At 61.0% G+C, this 19,774-nt stretch overlaps 1 protein-coding gene across 1 annotated transcript; it reads right to left on the bottom strand.

Moving 5' to 3' along the window:
• Positions 1 to 903: 903 nt before the first annotated feature.
• Positions 904 to 11,217, bottom strand: LOC136991828 (antigen WC1.1-like). The gene is made up of 15 exons (XM_067295279.1): positions 11,151 to 11,217; positions 10,282 to 10,602; positions 9,798 to 10,112; positions 9,350 to 9,658; positions 8,792 to 9,106; positions 7,992 to 8,309; positions 7,599 to 7,913; positions 6,944 to 7,330; positions 6,540 to 6,677; positions 6,099 to 6,194; positions 5,320 to 5,448; positions 5,020 to 5,127; positions 3,286 to 3,347; positions 2,817 to 2,987; positions 904 to 1,047 (listed from the first exon to the last, which is right to left on the bottom strand). Exons 1-15 carry the CDS (start codon positions 11,215 to 11,217, stop codon positions 904 to 906), a joined length of 3,195 nt encoding a protein of 1,064 aa, XP_067151380.1.
• Positions 11,218 to 19,774: the final 8,557 nt, after the last annotated feature.

Here is a 19,774-nt window from a genome sequence, read left to right as displayed (position 1 = left end):
AGGGTGTGCGGGTGCTTCCTATGGCTGAGCCCACACGGGGTTGGGTCTGGCACACTGTCCCCAACAGGGACCGTCCTCTGCTGGGGGCAGCATCTGCTGCAGCCTCCTTGCTGCTGCAGGGTCGACCCTGGCACCAGGTCCCTCAGCGCCACAGCCCTCCAGACGGGCCAGGCTCTGGGGCCGCCTCTGGGCTAGAAACCTCCAGGGCGGCACCAAGTCAAGCCCAGCCCCAGGCTCCATGGGACATTTGCAGGAGGGCCTTGGCCCCTCACAGCAGCCTGTGGGTGGATGGAGGTGCTGCCTAGCTGCCTGCAGGTGTGTGCCCCACAGCCTGTGAGACCTGACCCCCTCCATGTCACTTGTCCCACGTGGCGCTGAGGCAGGAAGGAGGTGGTTCCCCCACTGCACAGCAGCCCCCATAGGGAAGCAGCCGTGGCAGCCCGAGTACCGCGGTGTGTCAGAGCACATGCATCTGCTGGGCCCACTGAACAGCCAGCATCTCATCACCTGCTTCTGTTTCTGCTCAGCCAGCTGCATTGCAGACTACGATAACGCTAGGCTTCTGTGTATCGCTATCTCTTTGCAGTGACACTGCCACAGAGACCTGGAGAAAATCCCGAGCGACCCAGGAGCTCTGGGCACAAAGCTGAGGGGCACGGGAGACCGGTGGTGGTGCCCTGGACGCTGCTGGTGAAGGGGATGGTCTGGGTAGGAGTGGGGACATGCCCCAGGTGAACAGCGCTCTGCGTGGGTGGTGTCACTGGCAGGGCTTTGCCTTTGTGATGATCACATTTAACCTCCACAGCATCTGCCCGAGTGCAGGGCAGGTGGCAGGGAATGAAGGAGAGCCTCCACCGAGCACAAGAAGGGTCTGTCCCGAGGCTCAGGAGATGAGCTGATGCCTCAGGAAGGCGGCCTGCCTAAGGTGTCCCGAACTCCAGTGAAGAAGGGCACGTACAGGAGGAGGAAGCGACGATGAGCTTTGCCAACAAGGTCTCCCAGGCGGCTGTGCTTAGGGAAAGGGCTCAGGCAGGAGAGGAGCTTCTGCTAGTGCATGAGGATGAGGAAAGGGCTGACTTGAGAAATCTCGGTGTCCCCCAGGACCCTGGCACCCAATGAGTTGCATCCCAAGGATGGATGCAAGGGAGCTGACCGCTGTCCCTGCAGGGCTGCCCTGCCTCATCCCTGAGCAGTCATGGAGATGGAAAACCAATTCCTAGGTGCAATAGCAAGATACCTCGTAATAGCTGAAAACTTGAAAGACTTTGGAAAGAGATAAGGCTATGCAAACTGTAACATTATCATAGTCTGAAATGCAGCTGGCTGAGCAGACGCAGACGCAGACGCAGACGCAGACGCAGAAGCAGGTGGCGAGAGGCTGGCTCTTTGGGGGCCTGGCAGGCATGTGTGCTGGGGCAGGAATGCAGTGGCTGTGCTGCGCGCTGCCCCACGCCAGCACCCGGGCTGCTATGGCAGCTTCCCCGTGGGGGCTGGCACGCAGGGGGAAAACCACCTCCTTCCTACCTCAGCGCTGTCAGGGCTGAGGGAAGCTGCTGCCGGAGCAGGCGGGCTATGGGGCACACAGCTGCAGGCAGTACGGGTCTGTGGGCCCCTGCGAGGGGCCAGAGCTGTCCTGCAAATGCCCTGGGGAGCCCTGGGCCAGGCTCGCCTCGGTGCTGCCCTGGGGCTTTCCATGCACAAGCAGGCCTCCCATGCCAAAGCTATAGCTCTGGCCGTGGAGGGGATGGCCTGGTTAATTTATGGTCCACGGCACAGCCGGGACTCTTGAGGTGCTGCAGTGCATACAGCCTTCCAGGTGAACATGGGCCCAGAAGGGCGGTAACAGAGAAAAGCCCCATCTCACGGCTATGCCTTTCTGCAGGGATGGCCCAAACCCCCAAGGAACCCCTGGCGTATGACAGCAGCAAAATTCCCTTCTTCCCTTGAGTGCAGCCAGCTCCTGCTGTGTTTCTTCATTTAATCCAGATGGGTTCAATCTTTCAATAGAGCAAGAAAAGGAGAAGACCTGCTGAAACTACCCTAGATACTGACTGTCGCCTGAGACTGCAGGGCAGTGTACACCCACATGACAATACACTGTCCCTGCCCCACAGCATCCGACCACAGGGTGCCTGCACGGCCACAGCCCTGCTGCCATCCCCACTCCCTGCCCATGGCTTTCACCGCCCAGGGGCTGCCGGGAGAAGGGTGACAGGGAGCAGAAGGGGCTCAGAGCCCCACAGCTCACGGGATTTGCCACACTCGCCTCAAACCAGCCCTGGTGAACCCAGGGCAGCACAGGCAAGAGAAGGACACTTTGGTCATCCTGTCTCAGTGTCTGGTCAGGTGAACCGTATCTGTGTTTCAGTCCTTTCAGGCTCTGAGTCAGGGATCGAGAGCCAGGGCTAGCACCTGGAAGCAGTCCCACAGGGCCCACCTGAACCACTCTGCCCAAGCCAGCCTCTGTCCCAGCTCTTGTTGGGGCACAGGGTCACAGGGCCCTCAAGCTCTCGTTTCAGGCTTCTCTTTAGCTCTGGAGTGCACAAGTCGAGAGAGTGCAACTCCATACTTGAGTCCCCGAGGAAAGCCCATTGCCTTCTTGCTGTCTGAACAAAAGGCATTGGGCATGCAGGACCCAGGTGGCTCGTGGTTCTGTGTGTCCTGAGCTTGGCAAAAGTCACCCAGACTGTGAGGCCCAGGGGAGCGAGTGTAAGTGCTGGCTCCAGGCAGAGGCACTTCTGGTCCAGGCCAGATGGAAAAGCCCAAGGAGGGGCCTCTCAATAACAGAGCTTGGAAATCAAGTCTGCCGCACTCACTTCTTTAGTAGGGCTAATTTCTTTACAGTTGAGGTAGCAAACATAGTCAAACTGTGTATGAAGGACTCCTTCTGCCCACTCTACCGTGATCTTCCTCATTGTCATCGTCTTTACCTTCCCCGCACCTCCTACCAGCACAACGGTCTGTGGTGCTTGTCCTTCTTCATCAGGCTGAAACAGCAGGGTAGGGAGAAAGCCTGGAGAAAGGCAGACTTTCCCTTGGTGGAGGAGCATGGGCACAGGGATCACTGAAGCAAACTGGACATCCACAAGTCCATGCGCCCTGATGGGATGCACCCAGGAGTGCTGACGAGCTGGCCGAGGCCATTGCTAGGCCACTCCCGATCCTCTTTGGAAGGTGCTGGAGATCAGGAGAGGTGCCTGAGGCCTGGAAGAAAGCCAGCGTGACTGCAGTCTTCAAAGAGGGCAAGAAGGAGGGTGCAGGGAAGCACAGGCCGGGCAGCCTCACCTCGATCCCTGCAAAGGTGGTGGAGCAGCTCATCCCGGACACCACTGCCAAGCATGTGAAGGCTAAGGAAGGGATCCAGAGTAGTGATTCTCCATGGATTCCCAAAGGGGGAAATCATGCTTAACCCACGTGAGAGCCTTCTGTGATGGGGTGCCTGTCTGGGTAGATGAGGGGAGAGCAGAGGGTGTTGTGTCCCCTGACTTGAGTAAGGCTTTGTACACTGTCTCCCATAACATCCGCACAGGCAAGCTGAGGAAGTGCGTGTTAGATGAGCAGACAGCGAGATGGCTTGAGAGCTGACTGTCTGTCAGAGCTCAGAGAGTTGTGATGAGCGGCACAAAGTCTAGTTGGAGGCCTGTGGCTGGCAGTGTCCCCCAGGGGTCCATACTGGCTCCAGTATTGTTCAGCTTATTCCTCGGTGACGTGGATGAAGGGACAGAGTGCACCCGCAGCAAGTTTGCTGACGATGCAAAACTGGGAGGAGTGGCTGATACCCCAGAGGGCTGTGCTGCCACTGCGAGGGAGCTCGACAGGCTGGAGAGATGGGCAGAGGGGGACCTGCTGAAGTGGAATAAAGGGAAGTGCAGAGGCCTGCACCTGCGGAGGAATATCCCCTGCCCCAGTAGAGGCTGGCGGCTGACCTGCTGGAAAGCAGCCGTGCAGAGAAGGATGTGGGAGGCCTGCTGGATGACAAGTTGACCATGAGGCAGCCACGTGCCCTTGTGGCCAAGAAGGCCAATGGTATCCTGGGCTGCATTTGGCAAGAGTGTTGGCAGCAGGTGGAGGGAGGTGATCCTCGCCCTCTACTCAGTCCTGGGAAGGCCACATCTGGAGTGCTGTGTGCAGTTCTGGGCTCCGCAATACAAGAGAGACATGGAGCTACTGGAGTGAGTCCTTTGAAGGGCTCCTAAGATGCTGAAGGGACGGGAGCATGTGTCCTACGAGGAAAGGGTGAGAGAGCTGGTCCTGTTCAGTGTGGAGAAGCGAAGCCTGAGGGGGGATCTTTATCCATGGGTATAAATATGTGAAGGGAGGGTGTGAAGAGGGTGAGGCCAGACTCTTTTCGGTGGTGCCCAATGATGCCTCCAATCATGCACACAAAGCATGTGCCTTGCTCACCCAGGCGCGGCCATCGCAGAGCCACGCTCGCTCCGCGGCAGCCCCTGTCGTGGGCTGTGTGCACTGCTGGCGACGGCGAATGTCGTCCTGGAGCCCTGCTGCCCCGGGGCGAGTGCGAGCCGCAGAGGCCAGGGCACCATGTGGCGAGGCGTCCCAGCTTAGGGCAGCGTGTGTGAAATGCCCACAGCAGTGACTGTGATGAACCGGAGCCACACGAGGGCAGCTGGAGAGTTACCGGTTCCGCGTGAGAGGGATCACGCTGAGCAGGACGAGCTCCGTGTCTGCCCCAGGCACCCCCAGGAGATGGTGATGTGCCTGAAGCACCGACCCTGGGGCTGAGGCTCCAGAAATCTTTGATATTTTAATAGGAAAGAGAGAAATGCAGACTGGAAGCACACACACAGTCAGGCAGCACCCGCAGGGCTGTGTGGGAGGGACGATGGAGGCAGTTCTCCACAGTACCCGTAGTCCCTGGCAGGCCCGAGCGGGCGCACAGTCAGGCGGATGATGCTCTCTATGGCTGGGTTGTGGCTCCACGGGGGCAGAGACCCACAGGGCTGCACGTGTCCTCAGGGACTGCCACAGCGCGGCCACGCAGTGCTCACAGCAACATACCGGGGCCACTGACACCAACGTCGTCGTAGCCCGCGTCCCTCGGCGCTGAGGCTGGGGCGTCTATCATGTCTCCCGGCGGCTCCAGGGGGCTCAGCAAGGGCCGGCTCCCTGCTGGGGACAGCAAGACTGGTGCCTGACAGGGGCCGTTTCACCCCACAGCTGCCAGGCCCAGGCTGTGGCTTCCCCCATGCCCAGGCACTGCCCACCACCATGGCAGAGCGTGGGCGAGATGCCTCTCCTGGCAGCACAGCATGGCACTTGCAATGGCAGTGCTGTCGCGCAGGCTGCTGCGCCTCTTACCTCCCAGTGCCTCCGCCTCGGAGACACCTCCATTGCTCGGCCCCGGAGCAGCGGCCTCTCCCGGGTCCAGCACGGCCGTGGCATCATCATACCCGTCCGGGGGGTCGTGCCTGGGCAGGGCAGGGGTGTCTGCGACAGACCGGGGAGTGAAACGCAGGCCGGGGCAGGGGTTGTGATGTGCCAGACCCCAGCAGCCACACAGTTGGGGGTGCCGACGTTGGGGCCCGCTGCGTGGGGCAGCCAGCACTCGGGTGGAGCCGGCAGACCTGAGGCTCGTCCCCAGCCACGAGTGCCGGCCCAGAAAATAACCGAGGGCCACGCGGCCGTGCTGCCCCAGGCACCGCGTGAGGCCCATGCTGGCACCGGCTGCGGCGCGAGGGCTGCACCTCTGGGTGCGTGGCAGCACAGTCCTGTGCCCCGGCCTCGTACCTGGGGCTGTCCCGGGGCTGCTGGCCTCCACGCTGTTGCTGGTGTAATACGGCAGCTTTGTCGCTGAGCCCTCCGATGGGGAGCCTGGAGGACGGGGTGTTAGGGGAGGCTGCCCGGCCCCACGGCCTGGCCAGCACCCTGCGCAGGACACCTCGCCGCAGAGTGAGGAGGACCGTGGAGGGCCAGGAGACGCCCCCGTGCTGCAGCTCCCCGTGGCCAGTTTGCGGCTGCGATGCCAGCCCGGGTGCTGCAGACACCTCCCTCAGCAGGGAGAGGTGCTGGGGCAGGGCCGGGCCGGGCATGGAGGGGCCGTTGGGAGTCACGGCCTGCCAGGCCCAGGCTGCACACACCTGAGCCACTGGGCACCTCCTGGTACTCCGGCGTCAGGGTGTAGTCGAGCTCCTCATAGACGGCCTCGGAGATTGCGTCTGCGGCTCTGCCAGGGCCTGGAAAGCAAGGGCAGCCATAACCCCAGGCCGCGGGCACAGCACATGGGATGCTGGGGGTCAGCAGCTGTCCCCCCGATAACCCTGTGGCCCAGCCCCACTGCTTTGCCCCATCCTCCAAGAGACTCTGGTGCCCCTGCCTGGCCCCTGTGCTGTACCGGGTCCTGCCCTCGCTCTGCACTGGTCTCCTGGCCTCCACCGCCATGCCTGCCCCCAGCCTCTGCAGCGAAGCCGCCCTATGGCCAGAAAGACCTGGGAGCCATCAGCAGCCCCCAGCCCTGACTGGCTCTGCCCTGGCCCCTCCTCCTGGTAGCTTCAGCCCCAGAGACCCCCAGTGAGACCCACCTCTTTGCCGAGCCAAGGCGCGCCAAGCCTGCGTGGCAAGGGCACCCAGGGCCAGGCAGAGAAGGGTCCCCAGGACGATGCAGAGGATGGTGGGCACTGGCATGGCCTCAGCACCCGCCACGGAGCTCCTGGGGGCACCTGCAAGGACACCGACATGTGGTGGAGCTGGAGTGAGGCCAGGGACCCTGTCCCGTCCTGCATTGCTGTGGATGGCTGGGGGGATGAGGGGAGCGGATGAGGGGACAGGGAGGCCAAGGAGGGCACCCCTCAGCCCAGAGGCCAAGCCCTGCATGGGGAGGCAGCTGTGTTCTCCTTGGCAGAGCTGCTCCCCCTCCACTGGGCTGCGCTGGCTGGAGCTGGAGGGTCCCTGGGGCCACCGTGCTGCCCTGTGCGGGCAGAGCTACCTGTGCAGGCTGCACCGTCTGGGCAGCCGGTTGCTGTGGCTGGCGTGGGAGTCCCTCTGGTGTCTCCAGGCTCCCGGTCACATGTGACGTGGGTGTCCCCGAGGGAGTCGCAGGGCTGCAGGTGCCAGGGTGCTGAGAGGCAGTGCCAGAGGGAGTCGGTCCCCGGCCCGCAGTGCACCCAGGCCAGCCACGCAGGGCCCGAGCCCTGGGAGGTTGTGGGGGCAGAGTGCAGCCGGCCCCCGGCCCCACAGCCCAGCTGCCGGCACACCACGGCGGCTGTGGCAGGGCTGGTGCCGTTGGCGCACACGCTGCCCCACGTCCCATTGTAGAAGACCTCCAGGCGCCCGGTGCAGCTGCTGTCGCCCACCAGCCGCAGGTCTGTGAGCTCTGCAAGGGGGCAGCATGGGGGGTCACGGCTCCGCTGGGGTTGGGCAGGCACCCCCACCATCCCGGCCACCCCACGCACCTCCCCGGGGCACCAAGAGAAGCACCCCAAGGAGCGGACAGCCCCGGTCAGTGGACTGAAGGCTTTGTCTCGCCCCCCAGGACTGCTCAGGGTGTGGGGAGGTGGTCAGGGAGGCCGGTGGGGAGAGCTGGCCCCACTGCTGGTCTCACAGCCCCGCTGCCCCTGACCCTAGTGGAGCGCAGCGCTGACCTGAGCAGATGACTGCTGCACCGGCACCCTGCTTGCAGCCGCTCTGCCCCAGGGCCGGAGCTGGGCATTCCCAGAGTGTCGCCTCAGCCCCGGAGCAGCCCCCAGCACCCAGCCACAGTGGCCCCGAGCCCCGGCCGTAGCGGGCCGAGCTGGGTGCTGCCAGGGCCATGCCACAGCCCAGCTGGCGGCAGATGACGGCGGCGTCCGAGAGGTCCCAGGTGTCCTCGCAGATGCGGCTCCAGGCCCCCTGGACGTAGACCTCCACTCTCCCAGCACAGCGCCCAGGGCCGCTCGCCAGCCGCACCCGCCGGCTCCCTGCAGCAGGTGACAGCCCGGGTTGGGGCAGCTGCTTGGGCCCCTGCAGCGCCCCAGGGTGCTTCCTGGCACACTCACCTGAGCACACAACTGCTGCCTCCTCGGCTCCGCCTGCCGGCGTGGTGCTAGGCAGCGTGGCGTTGCACTGGGCCAGGCGAGCCTCCGTGCCCACGCACCAGAGCCCACTCAGCCCCACGGGGCTCGACCCTGGCCCCAGACCTGGGGCAGTGTAGGCCTTCTGTGCCACACCACACTGGAGCTGCCGGCACACCACGCTGGCGCCACTGGCGTCCCACTGCTGCTCCAGGACTCGGCCCCAGGCCCCGTGCAGGTCCACCTCCAGGCGCCCGTCGCACCGGCTCTCCCCATCCACCAGCCGCAGGGGTTCAGCACCACCTGACCCTGCACAGAGGGGAGATGTCCTGAGGCGCTGCAGGCACCACGGGGCGTCGTGCCTGGCCTCAGGGCCCCAGCCTCCACAGCGCCGCCAGCGCAGGAACTGCACCTTTGGCAAGGGAGCCGTGTGAGTGGTGCCAGAGGCGTCAGGGTGACAGGGGAGAGCGAAGAGCCCCTGCCACGTCCTTCCCTGGGGTGGCTCCAGCAGCAGCAGTGGGCAGATGGCAGCAGCGGGGTGCCAGGTGCCCCACAGGATGGCCGGGGACAGCACAGCCCCACTGCCCTCCTGCTGCCCGTGCTCCTGCTGCCCTGTGCCTGGGCTCAGCCCTCCTCCCAGCCTGACATGGCCCTGCTTCTCCAGATCCTTCCTGTGGCCAACAGCTGTCGGTGGCAGTGTGGGGAGGGGAACCTTTCATTTTGGGGTGCTGAGTCCCCTCCCCCCAGGAGGCCCTGGTGGCCAACGCTGCCTGCCCTGCACGCACCTGAGCAATTGACTGCGGCAGCACGGCCCGGCGAGCAGGCGGGGATCCCCAGCACGGTGGCAGGGCACTCTCCCAGGTGGGACTCGGTCCCGCTGCAGTGAAACGTGTCCCGCCACAGCGGGCCGCTCCCTGTCCCAAAATACCCTCCGCGGGGCACAGAGGCAGCAGACCCGCAGTGGAGGTGGTGGCAGAGCACCTGGGCGTCGGGCACGTCCCAGCCGGCATCGCAGAGGGAGCCCCAGGTGCCCCGCACCTCCAGCTCCACCCGCCCTGCGCATTCCGTGCTGTTGTTCGCCAGCCTGAAACCCGTGTAGGCTGGGAACGAGAAAGGGCGCTGGAGATGATTGCCCCGTGCCCTGTCCCCCTACGATGGTGGGGGCACACAGGCATGGCGGCCCTCTGCTGCCACGCACCCCTCTGCCTCCCCACACCGCTGGGGGCTGCCATAGAACAGCCTGCAGCCTCTCTGCCCCATTCCTGCCCACAGCACCGCTGTCCCCGCTGCCCGTCTCCCCACGCCCACCTCTGCAGCCTCTGCCCCGCGCCCCGCACTCTTACGGGAGCAGATGACACCAGCATCGCTGGCGTGGGTGCAGCCCTGGCCGTGGGGCAGCCTGCGGGTGCAGGCAGACAGGAGGGATTCGTTGCCTGCACATTCAAAGCCTCCGTCCCAGATGGGCCCGGCTCCTGCCCCAAAGCGCGCTGCCCCGGTGACGGCCAGAGCTGCTCCGCAGCCCAGCTCCTTGCAGATGACGTGGGCGGCGTTGAGGTCCACATGGGCCTCGCAGAGGGTGGCCCAGCTTCGTCCCTGCCTGACCTCCACACGGCCTGAGCAGGTGCCGTTCCCACCAACCAGCCGCACGAAACCTGGCAGGGAGAGTGGCCGGGGTTTCCTGGGGATCCCTGGGACACGCCAGGGGTTGTGGAGGGGCTGTCACCAGAGCCTTGGTGCTGGCACAGCCGGCCCTGGATGTGAGGCAGCCTGGGGTGACCCCACGGCTCTTACCTTGACAGACCACACCAACATCCCAGATATGGAGGGCATTGTACGGCCCCCATCCCTTGATAGTGCAGTCCCAGAGGGTGGACTCGTTCCCGTGACAGTCAACCACAGCCAGATGAATTGATCCAGAGCCTTGCCCAAAGATGTTCGAGCCATGGGAGCTTTTGGCTGAGCCGCAGCCCAGCTGCTGACACACCACCTCGGCATCCTCCACGTCCCATTCGTCGTCTGCCACCGTCCCCCACTGGCCCCGCAGCTTCACCTCCACTCTGCCCGCACAGGGACCACCTCCATTCACCAGCCTCAGCTCCATGGCGTCTGCACCAGAGGTTCCCATAGGCATGAGGGTGCTGTGCCCCAGCCCTACTCCTGCACCCCATGTCTGCCTGGGTAGGCCCCGGTGGGGAGGACCCTGGGCATGGCCATGCTGGCTCCCAACCCCACGTAGCCAAGGGACTTTGCCCAGCACAGTCACCCGATCCCTCACCTGAGCACGTCACACCGACATCTGTGTTGTGGCCACAGAAGTGCTGGCCCCAACCAAAGTTGGGGCAGTTGTGGAGCGCTGTCTCGGTGCCACGGCAAAAGAAGGGTTGCAGCCATATCTGGCCAGTCCCGGCCCCAAACGGGGTGTACGGGGAGGCCCTGGCCACGGTGCCACATCCCAGCTGCCTGCAGACCACGGAGGCCCCACGGACATCCCAGTCGAAGTCGTAGCTGCACACGGTGCCCCACTGGCCCTTGTGCTTCACCTCCACTCGGCCCGCGCAGCGGCTGCCTCCGTCAGCCAGCCGCAGCTCCCCGGTGCCTGCGGGTGCCCATGTGGGACCATAAAGGAGGACATGGAGCCTCAGCATGGAGCCACAGGTGTCTGGTGCAGCCTGTCATGCCAGGCTGTGCCGGCGGGCTGTGTCCCACGGCTGTCCCCTGCCCTGATGGCCTCCACTCCCTGCTCCCAGCCCGAGCCTTGGCCCCAGTGTATGGCTGGGTGGGTGGAAGAGCCCTGGGGCACTGCAGGACACCAGCTGCAAAGAAAGGCAGGGCCATATCCAGCTCCCGAATGCCCAGCACCCAATGCAAGGGGGACACAGCAGAGGACGTCTCCTGCCACATGTGCTCAGTTTTTGGTCCCACCAGCAAATACCCTATTCCCAGCACAGCCCAGGCACCACGAGCCCCCAAGGACTGCGCAGGCCATGTGTCTCCACTGGTGTCCCTGGGAAGCCCTCCAGCAGGTCACGCACAGACCCATGGTGGCCACCCCAGCCCCACTGTGGCCTCTCCAGCCCCAGCCTGCCTCCCACTCTCGGCATGAGGGCAGGCAGCTCCAGCCCCGGGGAGCCCGCAGGCACTCACCACTGCAGATCTGCGCGCACAGCAGCAGCCCCAACGCCCTGGCAAGGAGCTGGCTGGTGGTGACCATCCCGCTTGCCTCCTGCCCCACGGTGCAGCCCCCGGCACCCGCTTGCCTCCCAGGCCACCACAGGCACCGGCAGTTGGGAGGGCAATATATAGGCAGAGGCGCAGGCCCCCCTGCCGGGGGAGCCAATCGATGCAGCAGACACCTTTTGAGACGTTATCAGGAGGGTTATCTCCCATCTGACGGAGACCCAACCTCCAATAACCTTCTCCATCCCCGTGCATGCCCATATATGCGGCTCGGCTCCGCTTCTGGCATCACACGCGCCCCGCCAGTGGGTGGGCGCCCAACCGGCCGTCCCCGTGGGGATCCTGATGAGCTGAGCAGGGTTCCCTGCCTGGGTGTCTGCAGCGGGTGCAGGGTGTGCGGGTGCTTCCTATGGCTGAGCCCACATGGGGTTGGGTCTGGCACACTGTGCCAGGGAGCACGGCAAGAGCCCTGCCCCAACAGGGACCGTCCTCTGCTGGGAGCAGCATCTGCTGCAGCCTCCTTGCTGCTGCAGGGTCAACCCTGGCACCAGGTCCCTCGGTGCCTCAGCCCTCCAGACGGGCCAGGCTCTGGGGCTGCCTCTGGGCTAGAAACCTCCAGGGCGGCACCTAGTCAAGCCCAGCCCCAGGCTCCGTGGGACATTTGCAGGAGGGCCTTGGCCCCTCACAGCAGCGTGTGGGTGGATGGAGGCACTGTCCTGCTGCCTGCAGGTGTGTGCCCCACAGCCTGTGAGACCCCCCCCCATGGCAGCCTCACTTGCCCCACGCGGTGCCGAGGCAGGAAGGAGGTGGTTCCCCCACTGCACAACAGCCCTAACAGGAAAACGGCCGTGGCAGCCCAAGTGCCGCTGTGTGTCAGAGCACACGCATCTGCTGGGCCCACTGAACAGCCAGCATCTCACCACCTGCTTCTGTTTCTGCTCAGCCAGCTGCATTGCAGACTACGATAACGCTAGGCTTCTGTGTATCGCTATCTCTTTGCAGTGACACTGCCACAGAGACCTGGAGAAAATCCCGAGCGACCCAGGAGCTCTGGGCACAAAGCTGAGGGGCACGGGAGACCGGTGGTGGTGCCCTGGACGCTGCTGGTGAAGGGGATGGTCTGGGTAGGAGTGGGGACATGCCCCAGGTGAACAGCGCTCTGCGTGGGTGGTGTCACTGGCAGGGCTTTGCCTTTGTGATGATCACATTTAACCTCCACAGCATCTGCCCGAGTGCAGGGCAGGTGGCAGGGAATGAAGGAGAGCCTCCACCGAGCACAAGAAGGGTCTGTCCCGAGGCTCAGGAGATGAGCTGATGCCTCAGGAAGGCGGCCTGCCTAAGGTGTCCCGAACTCCAGTGAAGAAGGGCACGTACAGGAGGAGGAAGCGACGATGAGCTTTGCCAACAAGGTCTCCCAGGCGGCTGTGCTTAGGGAAAGGGCTCAGGCAGGAGAGGAGCTTCTGCTAGTGCATGAGGATGAGGAAAGGGCTGACTTGAGAAATCTCGGTGTCCCCCAGGACCCTGGCACCCAATGAGTTGCATCCCAAGGATGGATGCAAGGGAGCTGACCGCTGTCCCTGCAGGGCTGCCCTGCCTCATCCCTGAGCAGTCATGGAGATGGAAAACCAATTCCTAGGTGCAATAGCAAGATACCTCGTAATAGCTGAAAACTTGAAAGACTTTGGAAAGAGATAAGGCTATGCAAACTGTAACATTATCATAGTCTGAAATGCAGCTGGCTGAGCAGACGCAGACGCAGACGCAGACGCAGACGCAGAAGCAGGTGGCGAGAGGCTGGCTCTTTGGGGGCCTGGCAGGCATGTGTGCTGGGGCAGGAATGCAGTGGCTGTGCTGCGCGCTGCCCCACGCCAGCACCCGGGCTGCTATGGCAGCTTCCCCGTGGGGGCTGGCACGCAGGGGGAAAACCACCTCCTTCCTACCTCAGCGCTGTCAGGGCTGAGGGAAGCTGCTGCCGGAGCAGGCGGGCTATGGGGCACACAGCTGCAGGCAGTACGGGTCTGTGGGCCCCTGCGAGGGGCCAGAGCTGTCCTGCAAATGCCCTGGGGAGCCCTGGGCCAGGCTCGCCTCGGTGCTGCCCTGGGGCTTTCCATGCACAAGCAGGCCTCCCATGCCAAAGCTATAGCTCTGGCCGTGGAGGGGATGGCCTGGTTAATTTATGGTCCACGGCACAGCCGGGACTCTTGAGGTGCTGCAGTGCATACAGCCTTCCAGGTGAACATGGGCCCAGAAGGGCGGTAACAGAGAAAAGCCCCATCTCACGGCTATGCCTTTCTGCAGGGATGGCCCAAACCCCCAAGGAACCCCTGGCGTATGACAGCAGCAAAATTCCCTTCTTCCCTTGAGTGCAGCCAGCTCCTGCTGTGTTTCTTCATTTGATCCAGATGCGTTCAATCTTTCAATAGAGCAAGAAAAGGAGAAGACCTGGTGAAACTACCCTAGATACTGACTGTCGCCTGAGACTGCAGGGCAGTGTACGCCCAGATGACAATACACTGTCCCTGCCCCACAGGAATCTTTCATTCCTTTCAGGCTCTGAGTCAGGGATCGAGAGCCAGGGCTAGCACCTGGAAGCAGTCCCACAGGGCCCACCTGAACCACTCTGCCCAAGCCAGCCTCTGTCCCAGCTCTTGTTGGGGCACAGGGTCACAGGGTCCTCGAGCTCTCGTTTCAGGCTTCTCTTTAGCTCTGGAGTGCACAAGTCTAGAGAGTGCAACTCCGTACTTGAGTCCCCGAGGAAAGCCCAGGGCCTCCTTGCTGTCTGAGCAAAAGGCATTGGGCATGCAGGGCCCAGGTGGCTCGTGGTTCTCTGTGTCCTGAGCTTGGCAAAAGTCACCCAGACTGTGAGGCCCAGGGGAGCGAGTGTAAGTGCTGGCTCCAGGCAGAGGCACTTCTGGTCCAGCCGAGATGGAAAAGTCCAAGGAGGGGCCTCTCAATAACAGAGCTTGGAAATCGAGTCTGCCGCACTCACTTCTTTAGTAGGGCTAATTTCTTTACAGTTGAGGTAGCAAACATAGTCAAACTGTGTATAAAGGACTCCTTGCAAGGAGGCAATGGTCTGTGGCGCTTGTCCTTCTTCATCAGGTTGAAACAGCAGGGTAGGGAGAAAGCCTGGAGAAAGGCAGACTTTCCCTTGGTGGAGGAGCATGGGTGCAGGGATCACTGAAGCAAACTGGACATCCACAAGTCCATGCACCCTGATGGGATGCACCCAGGAGTGCTGACGAGCTGGCCGAGGTCATTGCTAGGCCACTCCCGATCCTCTTTGGAAGGTGCTGGAGATCAGGAGAGGTGCCTGAGGCCTGGAAGAAAGCCAGCGTGACTGCAGTCTTCAAAGAGGGCAAGAAGGAGGGTGCAGGGAAGCACAGGCCAGGCAGCCTCACCTCGATCCCTGCAAAGGTGGTGGAGCAGCTCATCCCGGACACCACTGCCAAGCATGTGAAGGCTAAGGAAGGGATCCAGAGTAGTGATTCTCCATGGATTCCCAAAGGGGGAAATCATGCTTAACCCACGTGAGAGCCTTCTGTGATGGGGTGCCTGTCTGGGTAGATGAGGGGAGAGCAGTGGGTGTTGTGTCCCCTGACTTGAGTAAGGCTTTGGACACTGTCTCCCGTAACATCTGCATAGACAAGCTGAGGAAGTGCGGGTTAGATGAGCAGACAGTGAGATGGCTTGAAAAGTGGCTGTCTGGCAGTGCTCAGAGGGTAGTGATCACAGAATTACAGAATTGCTGAGTTTGGAAGGGACCTCTGGAGATCATCTAGTCCAACCTGCCTGCTCAAGCAGGGTCACCTAGAACACGTTGCACAGGATCGTGTCTAGGCATGTTTTGAATATCTCCAGAGAAGGAGACTCCACAGCCTCTCTGGGCAACCTGTTCCAGTGCTCTGTCACCCTCACAGTGAAAAAGTATTTCCTCATGTTCAGATGGAATTGTCTGTGTTTCAGTTTGTGCCCGTTGCCTCACGTCCTGTTGCTCAGCACCACTGAAAAGAGTCTGGCCCCATCCTCTTGACACCCTCCCTTCAGACACTTGTACACACTGATAAGATCTCCTCTCAGCCTTCTCTTCTCCAGGCTAAACTGGCCCAGCTCTCTCAGTCTTTCCTCCTAAGAGAGATGTTCCAGTCCCCTAATCGTCTTTGTAGCCCTTCGCTGGACTTGCTCCAGTAGTGCCACATCCCTCTTGTACTGGGGAGCCCGGAACTGGACGCAGTACTCCAGATGTGGCCTCAGCAGGGCTGAGTAGAGGGGGAGAATCACCTCCCTCGACCTGCTGGCAACACTCTTCCTGATGCAGCCCAGAATACCATTGGCCTTCTTGGCCACAAGGGCACATTGCTGCCTCATGGTCAACTTGGTGTCCACCAGCACTTCCAGGTCCTTCTCGGCAGAGCTGCTTTCCAGCAGGTCAGCCCCCAACCTGTACTGGTGCATGGATTATTCCTCCCTAGGTGCAGGACCCTGCACTTGCCTTTGTTGAACTTCAGGAGGTTCCTCTCCGCCCACCTCTCCAGCCTGTCCAGGTCTCTCTGAATGGCAGCACAGCCCTCTGGTGTATTGGCCGCTCCTCCCAGTTTTGTATCATCAGCAAACTTGCTGAGGGTGCACTCTATCCCTTCATCCAGGTCATTGATGAAGAAGTTGAACAAGACTGGCCCCAGTATTGACCCCTGGGGGACACCGCTAGCTACAGGCCGCCAACTAGACTCTGCGCCGCTGGTCACAACCCTCTGAGCTCTGCCATTCAGCCAGTTCTCAATCCACCTCACTGTCCACTCATCTAGCCCACACTTCCTGAGCTTCCCTATGAGGATGTTATGGGAGACAGTGTCAAAAGCCTTGCTGAAGTCAAGGCAGACAACATCCACTGCTCTCCCCTCATCTACCCAGGCAGTCATTCCATCATAGAAGGCTATCAGATTGGTTAAGCATGATTTCCCCTTGGTGAAGGCATGCTGACCACTCCTGATCACCTTCTTGTCCTCCACATGCTTGGAGATGGCCTCCAGGATGAGCTGCTCCATCACCTTCCCAGGGATGCAGGTGAGGCTGACTGGCCTGTAGTTGCCTGGGTCCTCCTTCTTGCCCTTTTTGAAGACTGGGGTGACACTGGCTTTCTTCCAGTCTTCAGGCACCTCTCCTGTTCTCCATGACCTTTCAAAGATGATGCAGAGTGACTTAGCAATGACATCTGCCAGCTCCCTCAGCACTCGTGGGTGCATCCCATCGGGGCCCATGGATTTGCGGGTGTCAAGTTTGCTTAAATGATCTCTAACCCCATCCTCCTCGACCAAGGGAAAGTCTTCCTTTCTCCAGACTTTCTCTCTTGCCTCCAGGGTCGGGGTTGCTTCCTGAGGGCTGGCCTGAGCAGTAAAGACTGAAGCAAAGGCAGCATTCAGTAACTCTGCCTTCTCTGCATCCTTCGTCACCAGGACACCCACCCCATTCAGCAAAGGGCCCACATTTTCCCTAGTCTTCCTTTTGCTGCTGATGTCTTTGAAGAAGCCCTTCTTGTTGTCCTTGACATCTCTCCCCAGATTTAATTCTAAACGGGCCTTAGCCTTCCTTGTCACATCCCTGCATACTCTGACAACGTTCCTATATTCCTCCCAAGTGGCCTGTCCCCCTTTCCATTTTCTGTATACTTCCTTCTTCTGTTTGAGTTCTGCCAGGAGCTCCTTGCTCATCCACACAGGTCTCCTACCTCCTTTGCTAGACTTCCTACTCATAGGGATGCAGCACTCTTGAGCCTGGAGGAAGTGATGTTTGAGTATTAACCAGCTCTCTTGAACGCCCCTTCCTTCTAGGGCCCTAACCCATGGGATTCCTCCAAGTAGGTCCCTGAAGAGGCCAAAGTTTGCTCTCCTCAGGTCCAGGGTTGCGATCCTGCTTAGTGCCCTGCTTCCTCCTCGCAGGATCCTGAACTCCACCATCTCATGGTCACTGCAGCCAAGGCTGCCCCTGACCTTCACATCTTCCACCAGTCCTTCTTTGTTTGTTAGTACGAGGTCCAGCAGCACACCTCTCCTCATTGGCTCCTCCACCACCTGTGTCAAGAAGTTGTCACCAATGCTCTGCAGGAACCTCCAGGACTCTTTGTGCCTAGCTGTGTTGTCTTTCCAGCAGATACCAGGGTGGTTGAAGTCCCCCATGAGAACCAGGGCCTGGGATTGTGAGGCTACTTCCAGCTGTCTGTAGAAGGCCTCATCGACTTCCTCTTCCTGATCAGGTGGCCTGTAGTAAACACCCACAACAGTGTCACCCATGCTAGCCTGCCCTTTAATCCTTACCCATAAGCTCTCGACTCACTCTTCATCCACCCCTAGGCACAGCTCCATACATTCCAGTTGCTCTCTCACATAAAGAGCAACTCCACCACCTCGCTTTCCTCGCCTGTCTTTCCTAAAAAGCACGTAGCCATCCCTGACAGCACTGCAGTCATGCGAGCTATCCCACCATGTCTCTGTAATGGCAATGAGATCATGGCCCTGCGACCGCACGCACATCTCTAGTTCTTCCTGTTTGCTCCCCATGCTGTGTGCATTGGTGTACAGGCATTTCAGAGAGGTGATTGAGCATGCAGGTTTCCCAGGAGGGATACAAGAGGATCCTCCATAGCCACATCCCATGCGCACTTCCCTGGCTGCATTCACCTGCTGGAGGCGACCTGACTTGAGCTGTCTTTTGCCAACTACCCTGGCACTGTAAATCTCCCCTTCCCCCGTCCTTCCTAGTTTAAAGCCCTCCTTACCACGTTGGCCAACCTGTTGGCAAAAAGACCTGTGTGCCCCGCCTCGTGAGGTGGATCCCATCTCTCCCCAGCAGTTGTCGATCTTCAAGCAGGGTCCCATGGTCGTAGAAACCAAAACCCCGTTGCCAACACCAGCGGCGCAGCCAGTCGTTAACTTGGAAAGTCCGTCTCCTCCTCCTCTCATCCATCCCCCTCACTGGCAGGATTGAGGAGAAGATGACCTGGGCTCCCAGACCCTTGACCACCATCCGCAGAGCTCTGAAATCCTGCTTGATGGTCTCCAGTTTGCCCTTGGTGTCGTTAGCGCCCACATGGAAGAGCAGCAGGGGGTAATAGTCCGAAGCGTGGACAAGCCTTGTCAGTCTTTCCATGACATCTCTCACATGAGCCCCTGGCAGGCCACAAACCTCTCTAGACATGAGGTCAGGTCAGCAGATAGATGCCTCCGTCCCCTGCAGCAGGGAGTCCCCCACAACAATCACCCGCCGCTTCTTCCGGGCGTTCTGGCAAGGCACAGGGTGTGTTGACCCATGTAATTCCCTTGCAGCCATGCTGATCTCCTCCTCATCCTGGAGGGCACTAAACCTGTTCTTCAGCTGCAAGTCTTTGGGAGAAGTAGGAGCCTTTCTCCTCCTATGAGCAGTGACCAGTTTCCAGCCTTCTTTTACGGTGTTATGATGTACTGTTTCACACGGCACAGAGCCCTCTGGCAACTCCACAGCTGTGGGGGGTTGGGACTCCCGAAGCTGCACAGTCTCCAAGAACACCCTGTCTATCTCTTGTTCATCTTCTCGGATGCTGCGCAGCCTACTGACCTCCTCCCGTAACTCCCTTACCTGACGACACAACTCGTCAACAGCAGCACACCTCCTGCAGGAGAGCTGACTGCCAGCCCAGGCCTCCCGGAGAGGCCCCAAGCGCTCCCTGCAGCCTGAGACCTGTAGAGCTGCATCTACTGTCAGAGGGTCTGTCTGGGTCCAAGCCCCTGACACAGCAATTCCAACAGCCACTGGGGAACGCGCTCTGCGGCATGTCACAACCATACTTGAGGAAGCGTACACCACAGGGAACAGAAATGAAGGTACCTTCGTGCGCCCTTCTGCACGAACTGCTGCGCAAACTGATGAGCGGCACAAAGTCTAGTTGGAGGCCTGTGGTGGCAGTGTCCCCCAGGGGTCCATACTGGCTCCAGTATTGTTCAGCTTATTCCTCGGTGACGTGGATGAAGGGACAGAGTGCACCCGCAGCAAGTTTGCTGACGATGCAAAACTGGGAGGAGTGGCTGATACCCCAGAGGGCTGTGCTGCCACTGCAAGGGAGCTCGACAGGCTGGAGAGATGGGCAGAGGGGGACCTGCTGAAGTGGAATAAAGGGAAGTGCAGAGGCCTGCACCTGCGGAGGAATATCCCCTGCCCCAGTAGAGGCTGGCGGCTGACCTGCTGGAAAGCAGCCGTGCAGAGAAGGACGTGGGAGGCCTGCTGGATGACAAGTTGACCATGAGGCAGCCACGTGCCCTTGTGGCCAAGAAGGCCAATGGTATCCTGGGCTGCATTTGGCAAGAGTGTTGGCAGCAGGTGGAGGGAGGTGATCCTCGCCCTCTACTCAGTCCTGGGGAGGCCACATCTGGAGTGCTGTGTGCAGTTCTGGGCTCCGCAATACAAGAGAGACATGGAACTACTGGAGTGAGTCCAGCAAAGGCCTCCTAAGATGCTGAATGGACGGGAGCATGTGTCCTACGAGGAAAGGGTGAGAGAGCTGGTCCTGTTCAGTGTGGAGAAGCGAAGCCTGAGGGGGGATCTTTATCCATGGGTATAAATAT

This window comes from Apteryx mantelli, chromosome 4 (genome assembly GCF_036417845.1).
Source record: "Apteryx mantelli isolate bAptMan1 chromosome 4, bAptMan1.hap1, whole genome shotgun sequence".
NCBI classification, from domain to species: domain Eukaryota; kingdom Metazoa; phylum Chordata; class Aves; order Apterygiformes; family Apterygidae; genus Apteryx; species Apteryx mantelli.
The sequence above is the reverse complement of the archived record's forward strand: the minus strand, read 5'-3'. Positions and strand labels throughout refer to the sequence as shown.

Excerpts from the sequence above, each read along its gene's own strand:
- LOC136991828 (XM_067295279.1), bottom strand. The coding sequence starts at position 11,217 with ATGGTCACCACCAGCCAGCTCCTTGCCAGGGCGTTGGGGCTGCTGCTG. Across the intron at positions 7,331-7,598 it reads TGCAGCAGTCATCTGCTCAG|AGCTCACAGACCTGCGGCTG; the intron begins GTCAGCGCTGCG and ends GCCCCCTTGCAG. Across the intron at positions 3,348-5,019 it reads CGTTGGTGTCAGTGGCCCCG|CCTTCACATGCTTGGCAGTG; the intron begins GTATGTTGCTGT and ends TCCCTTCCTTAG.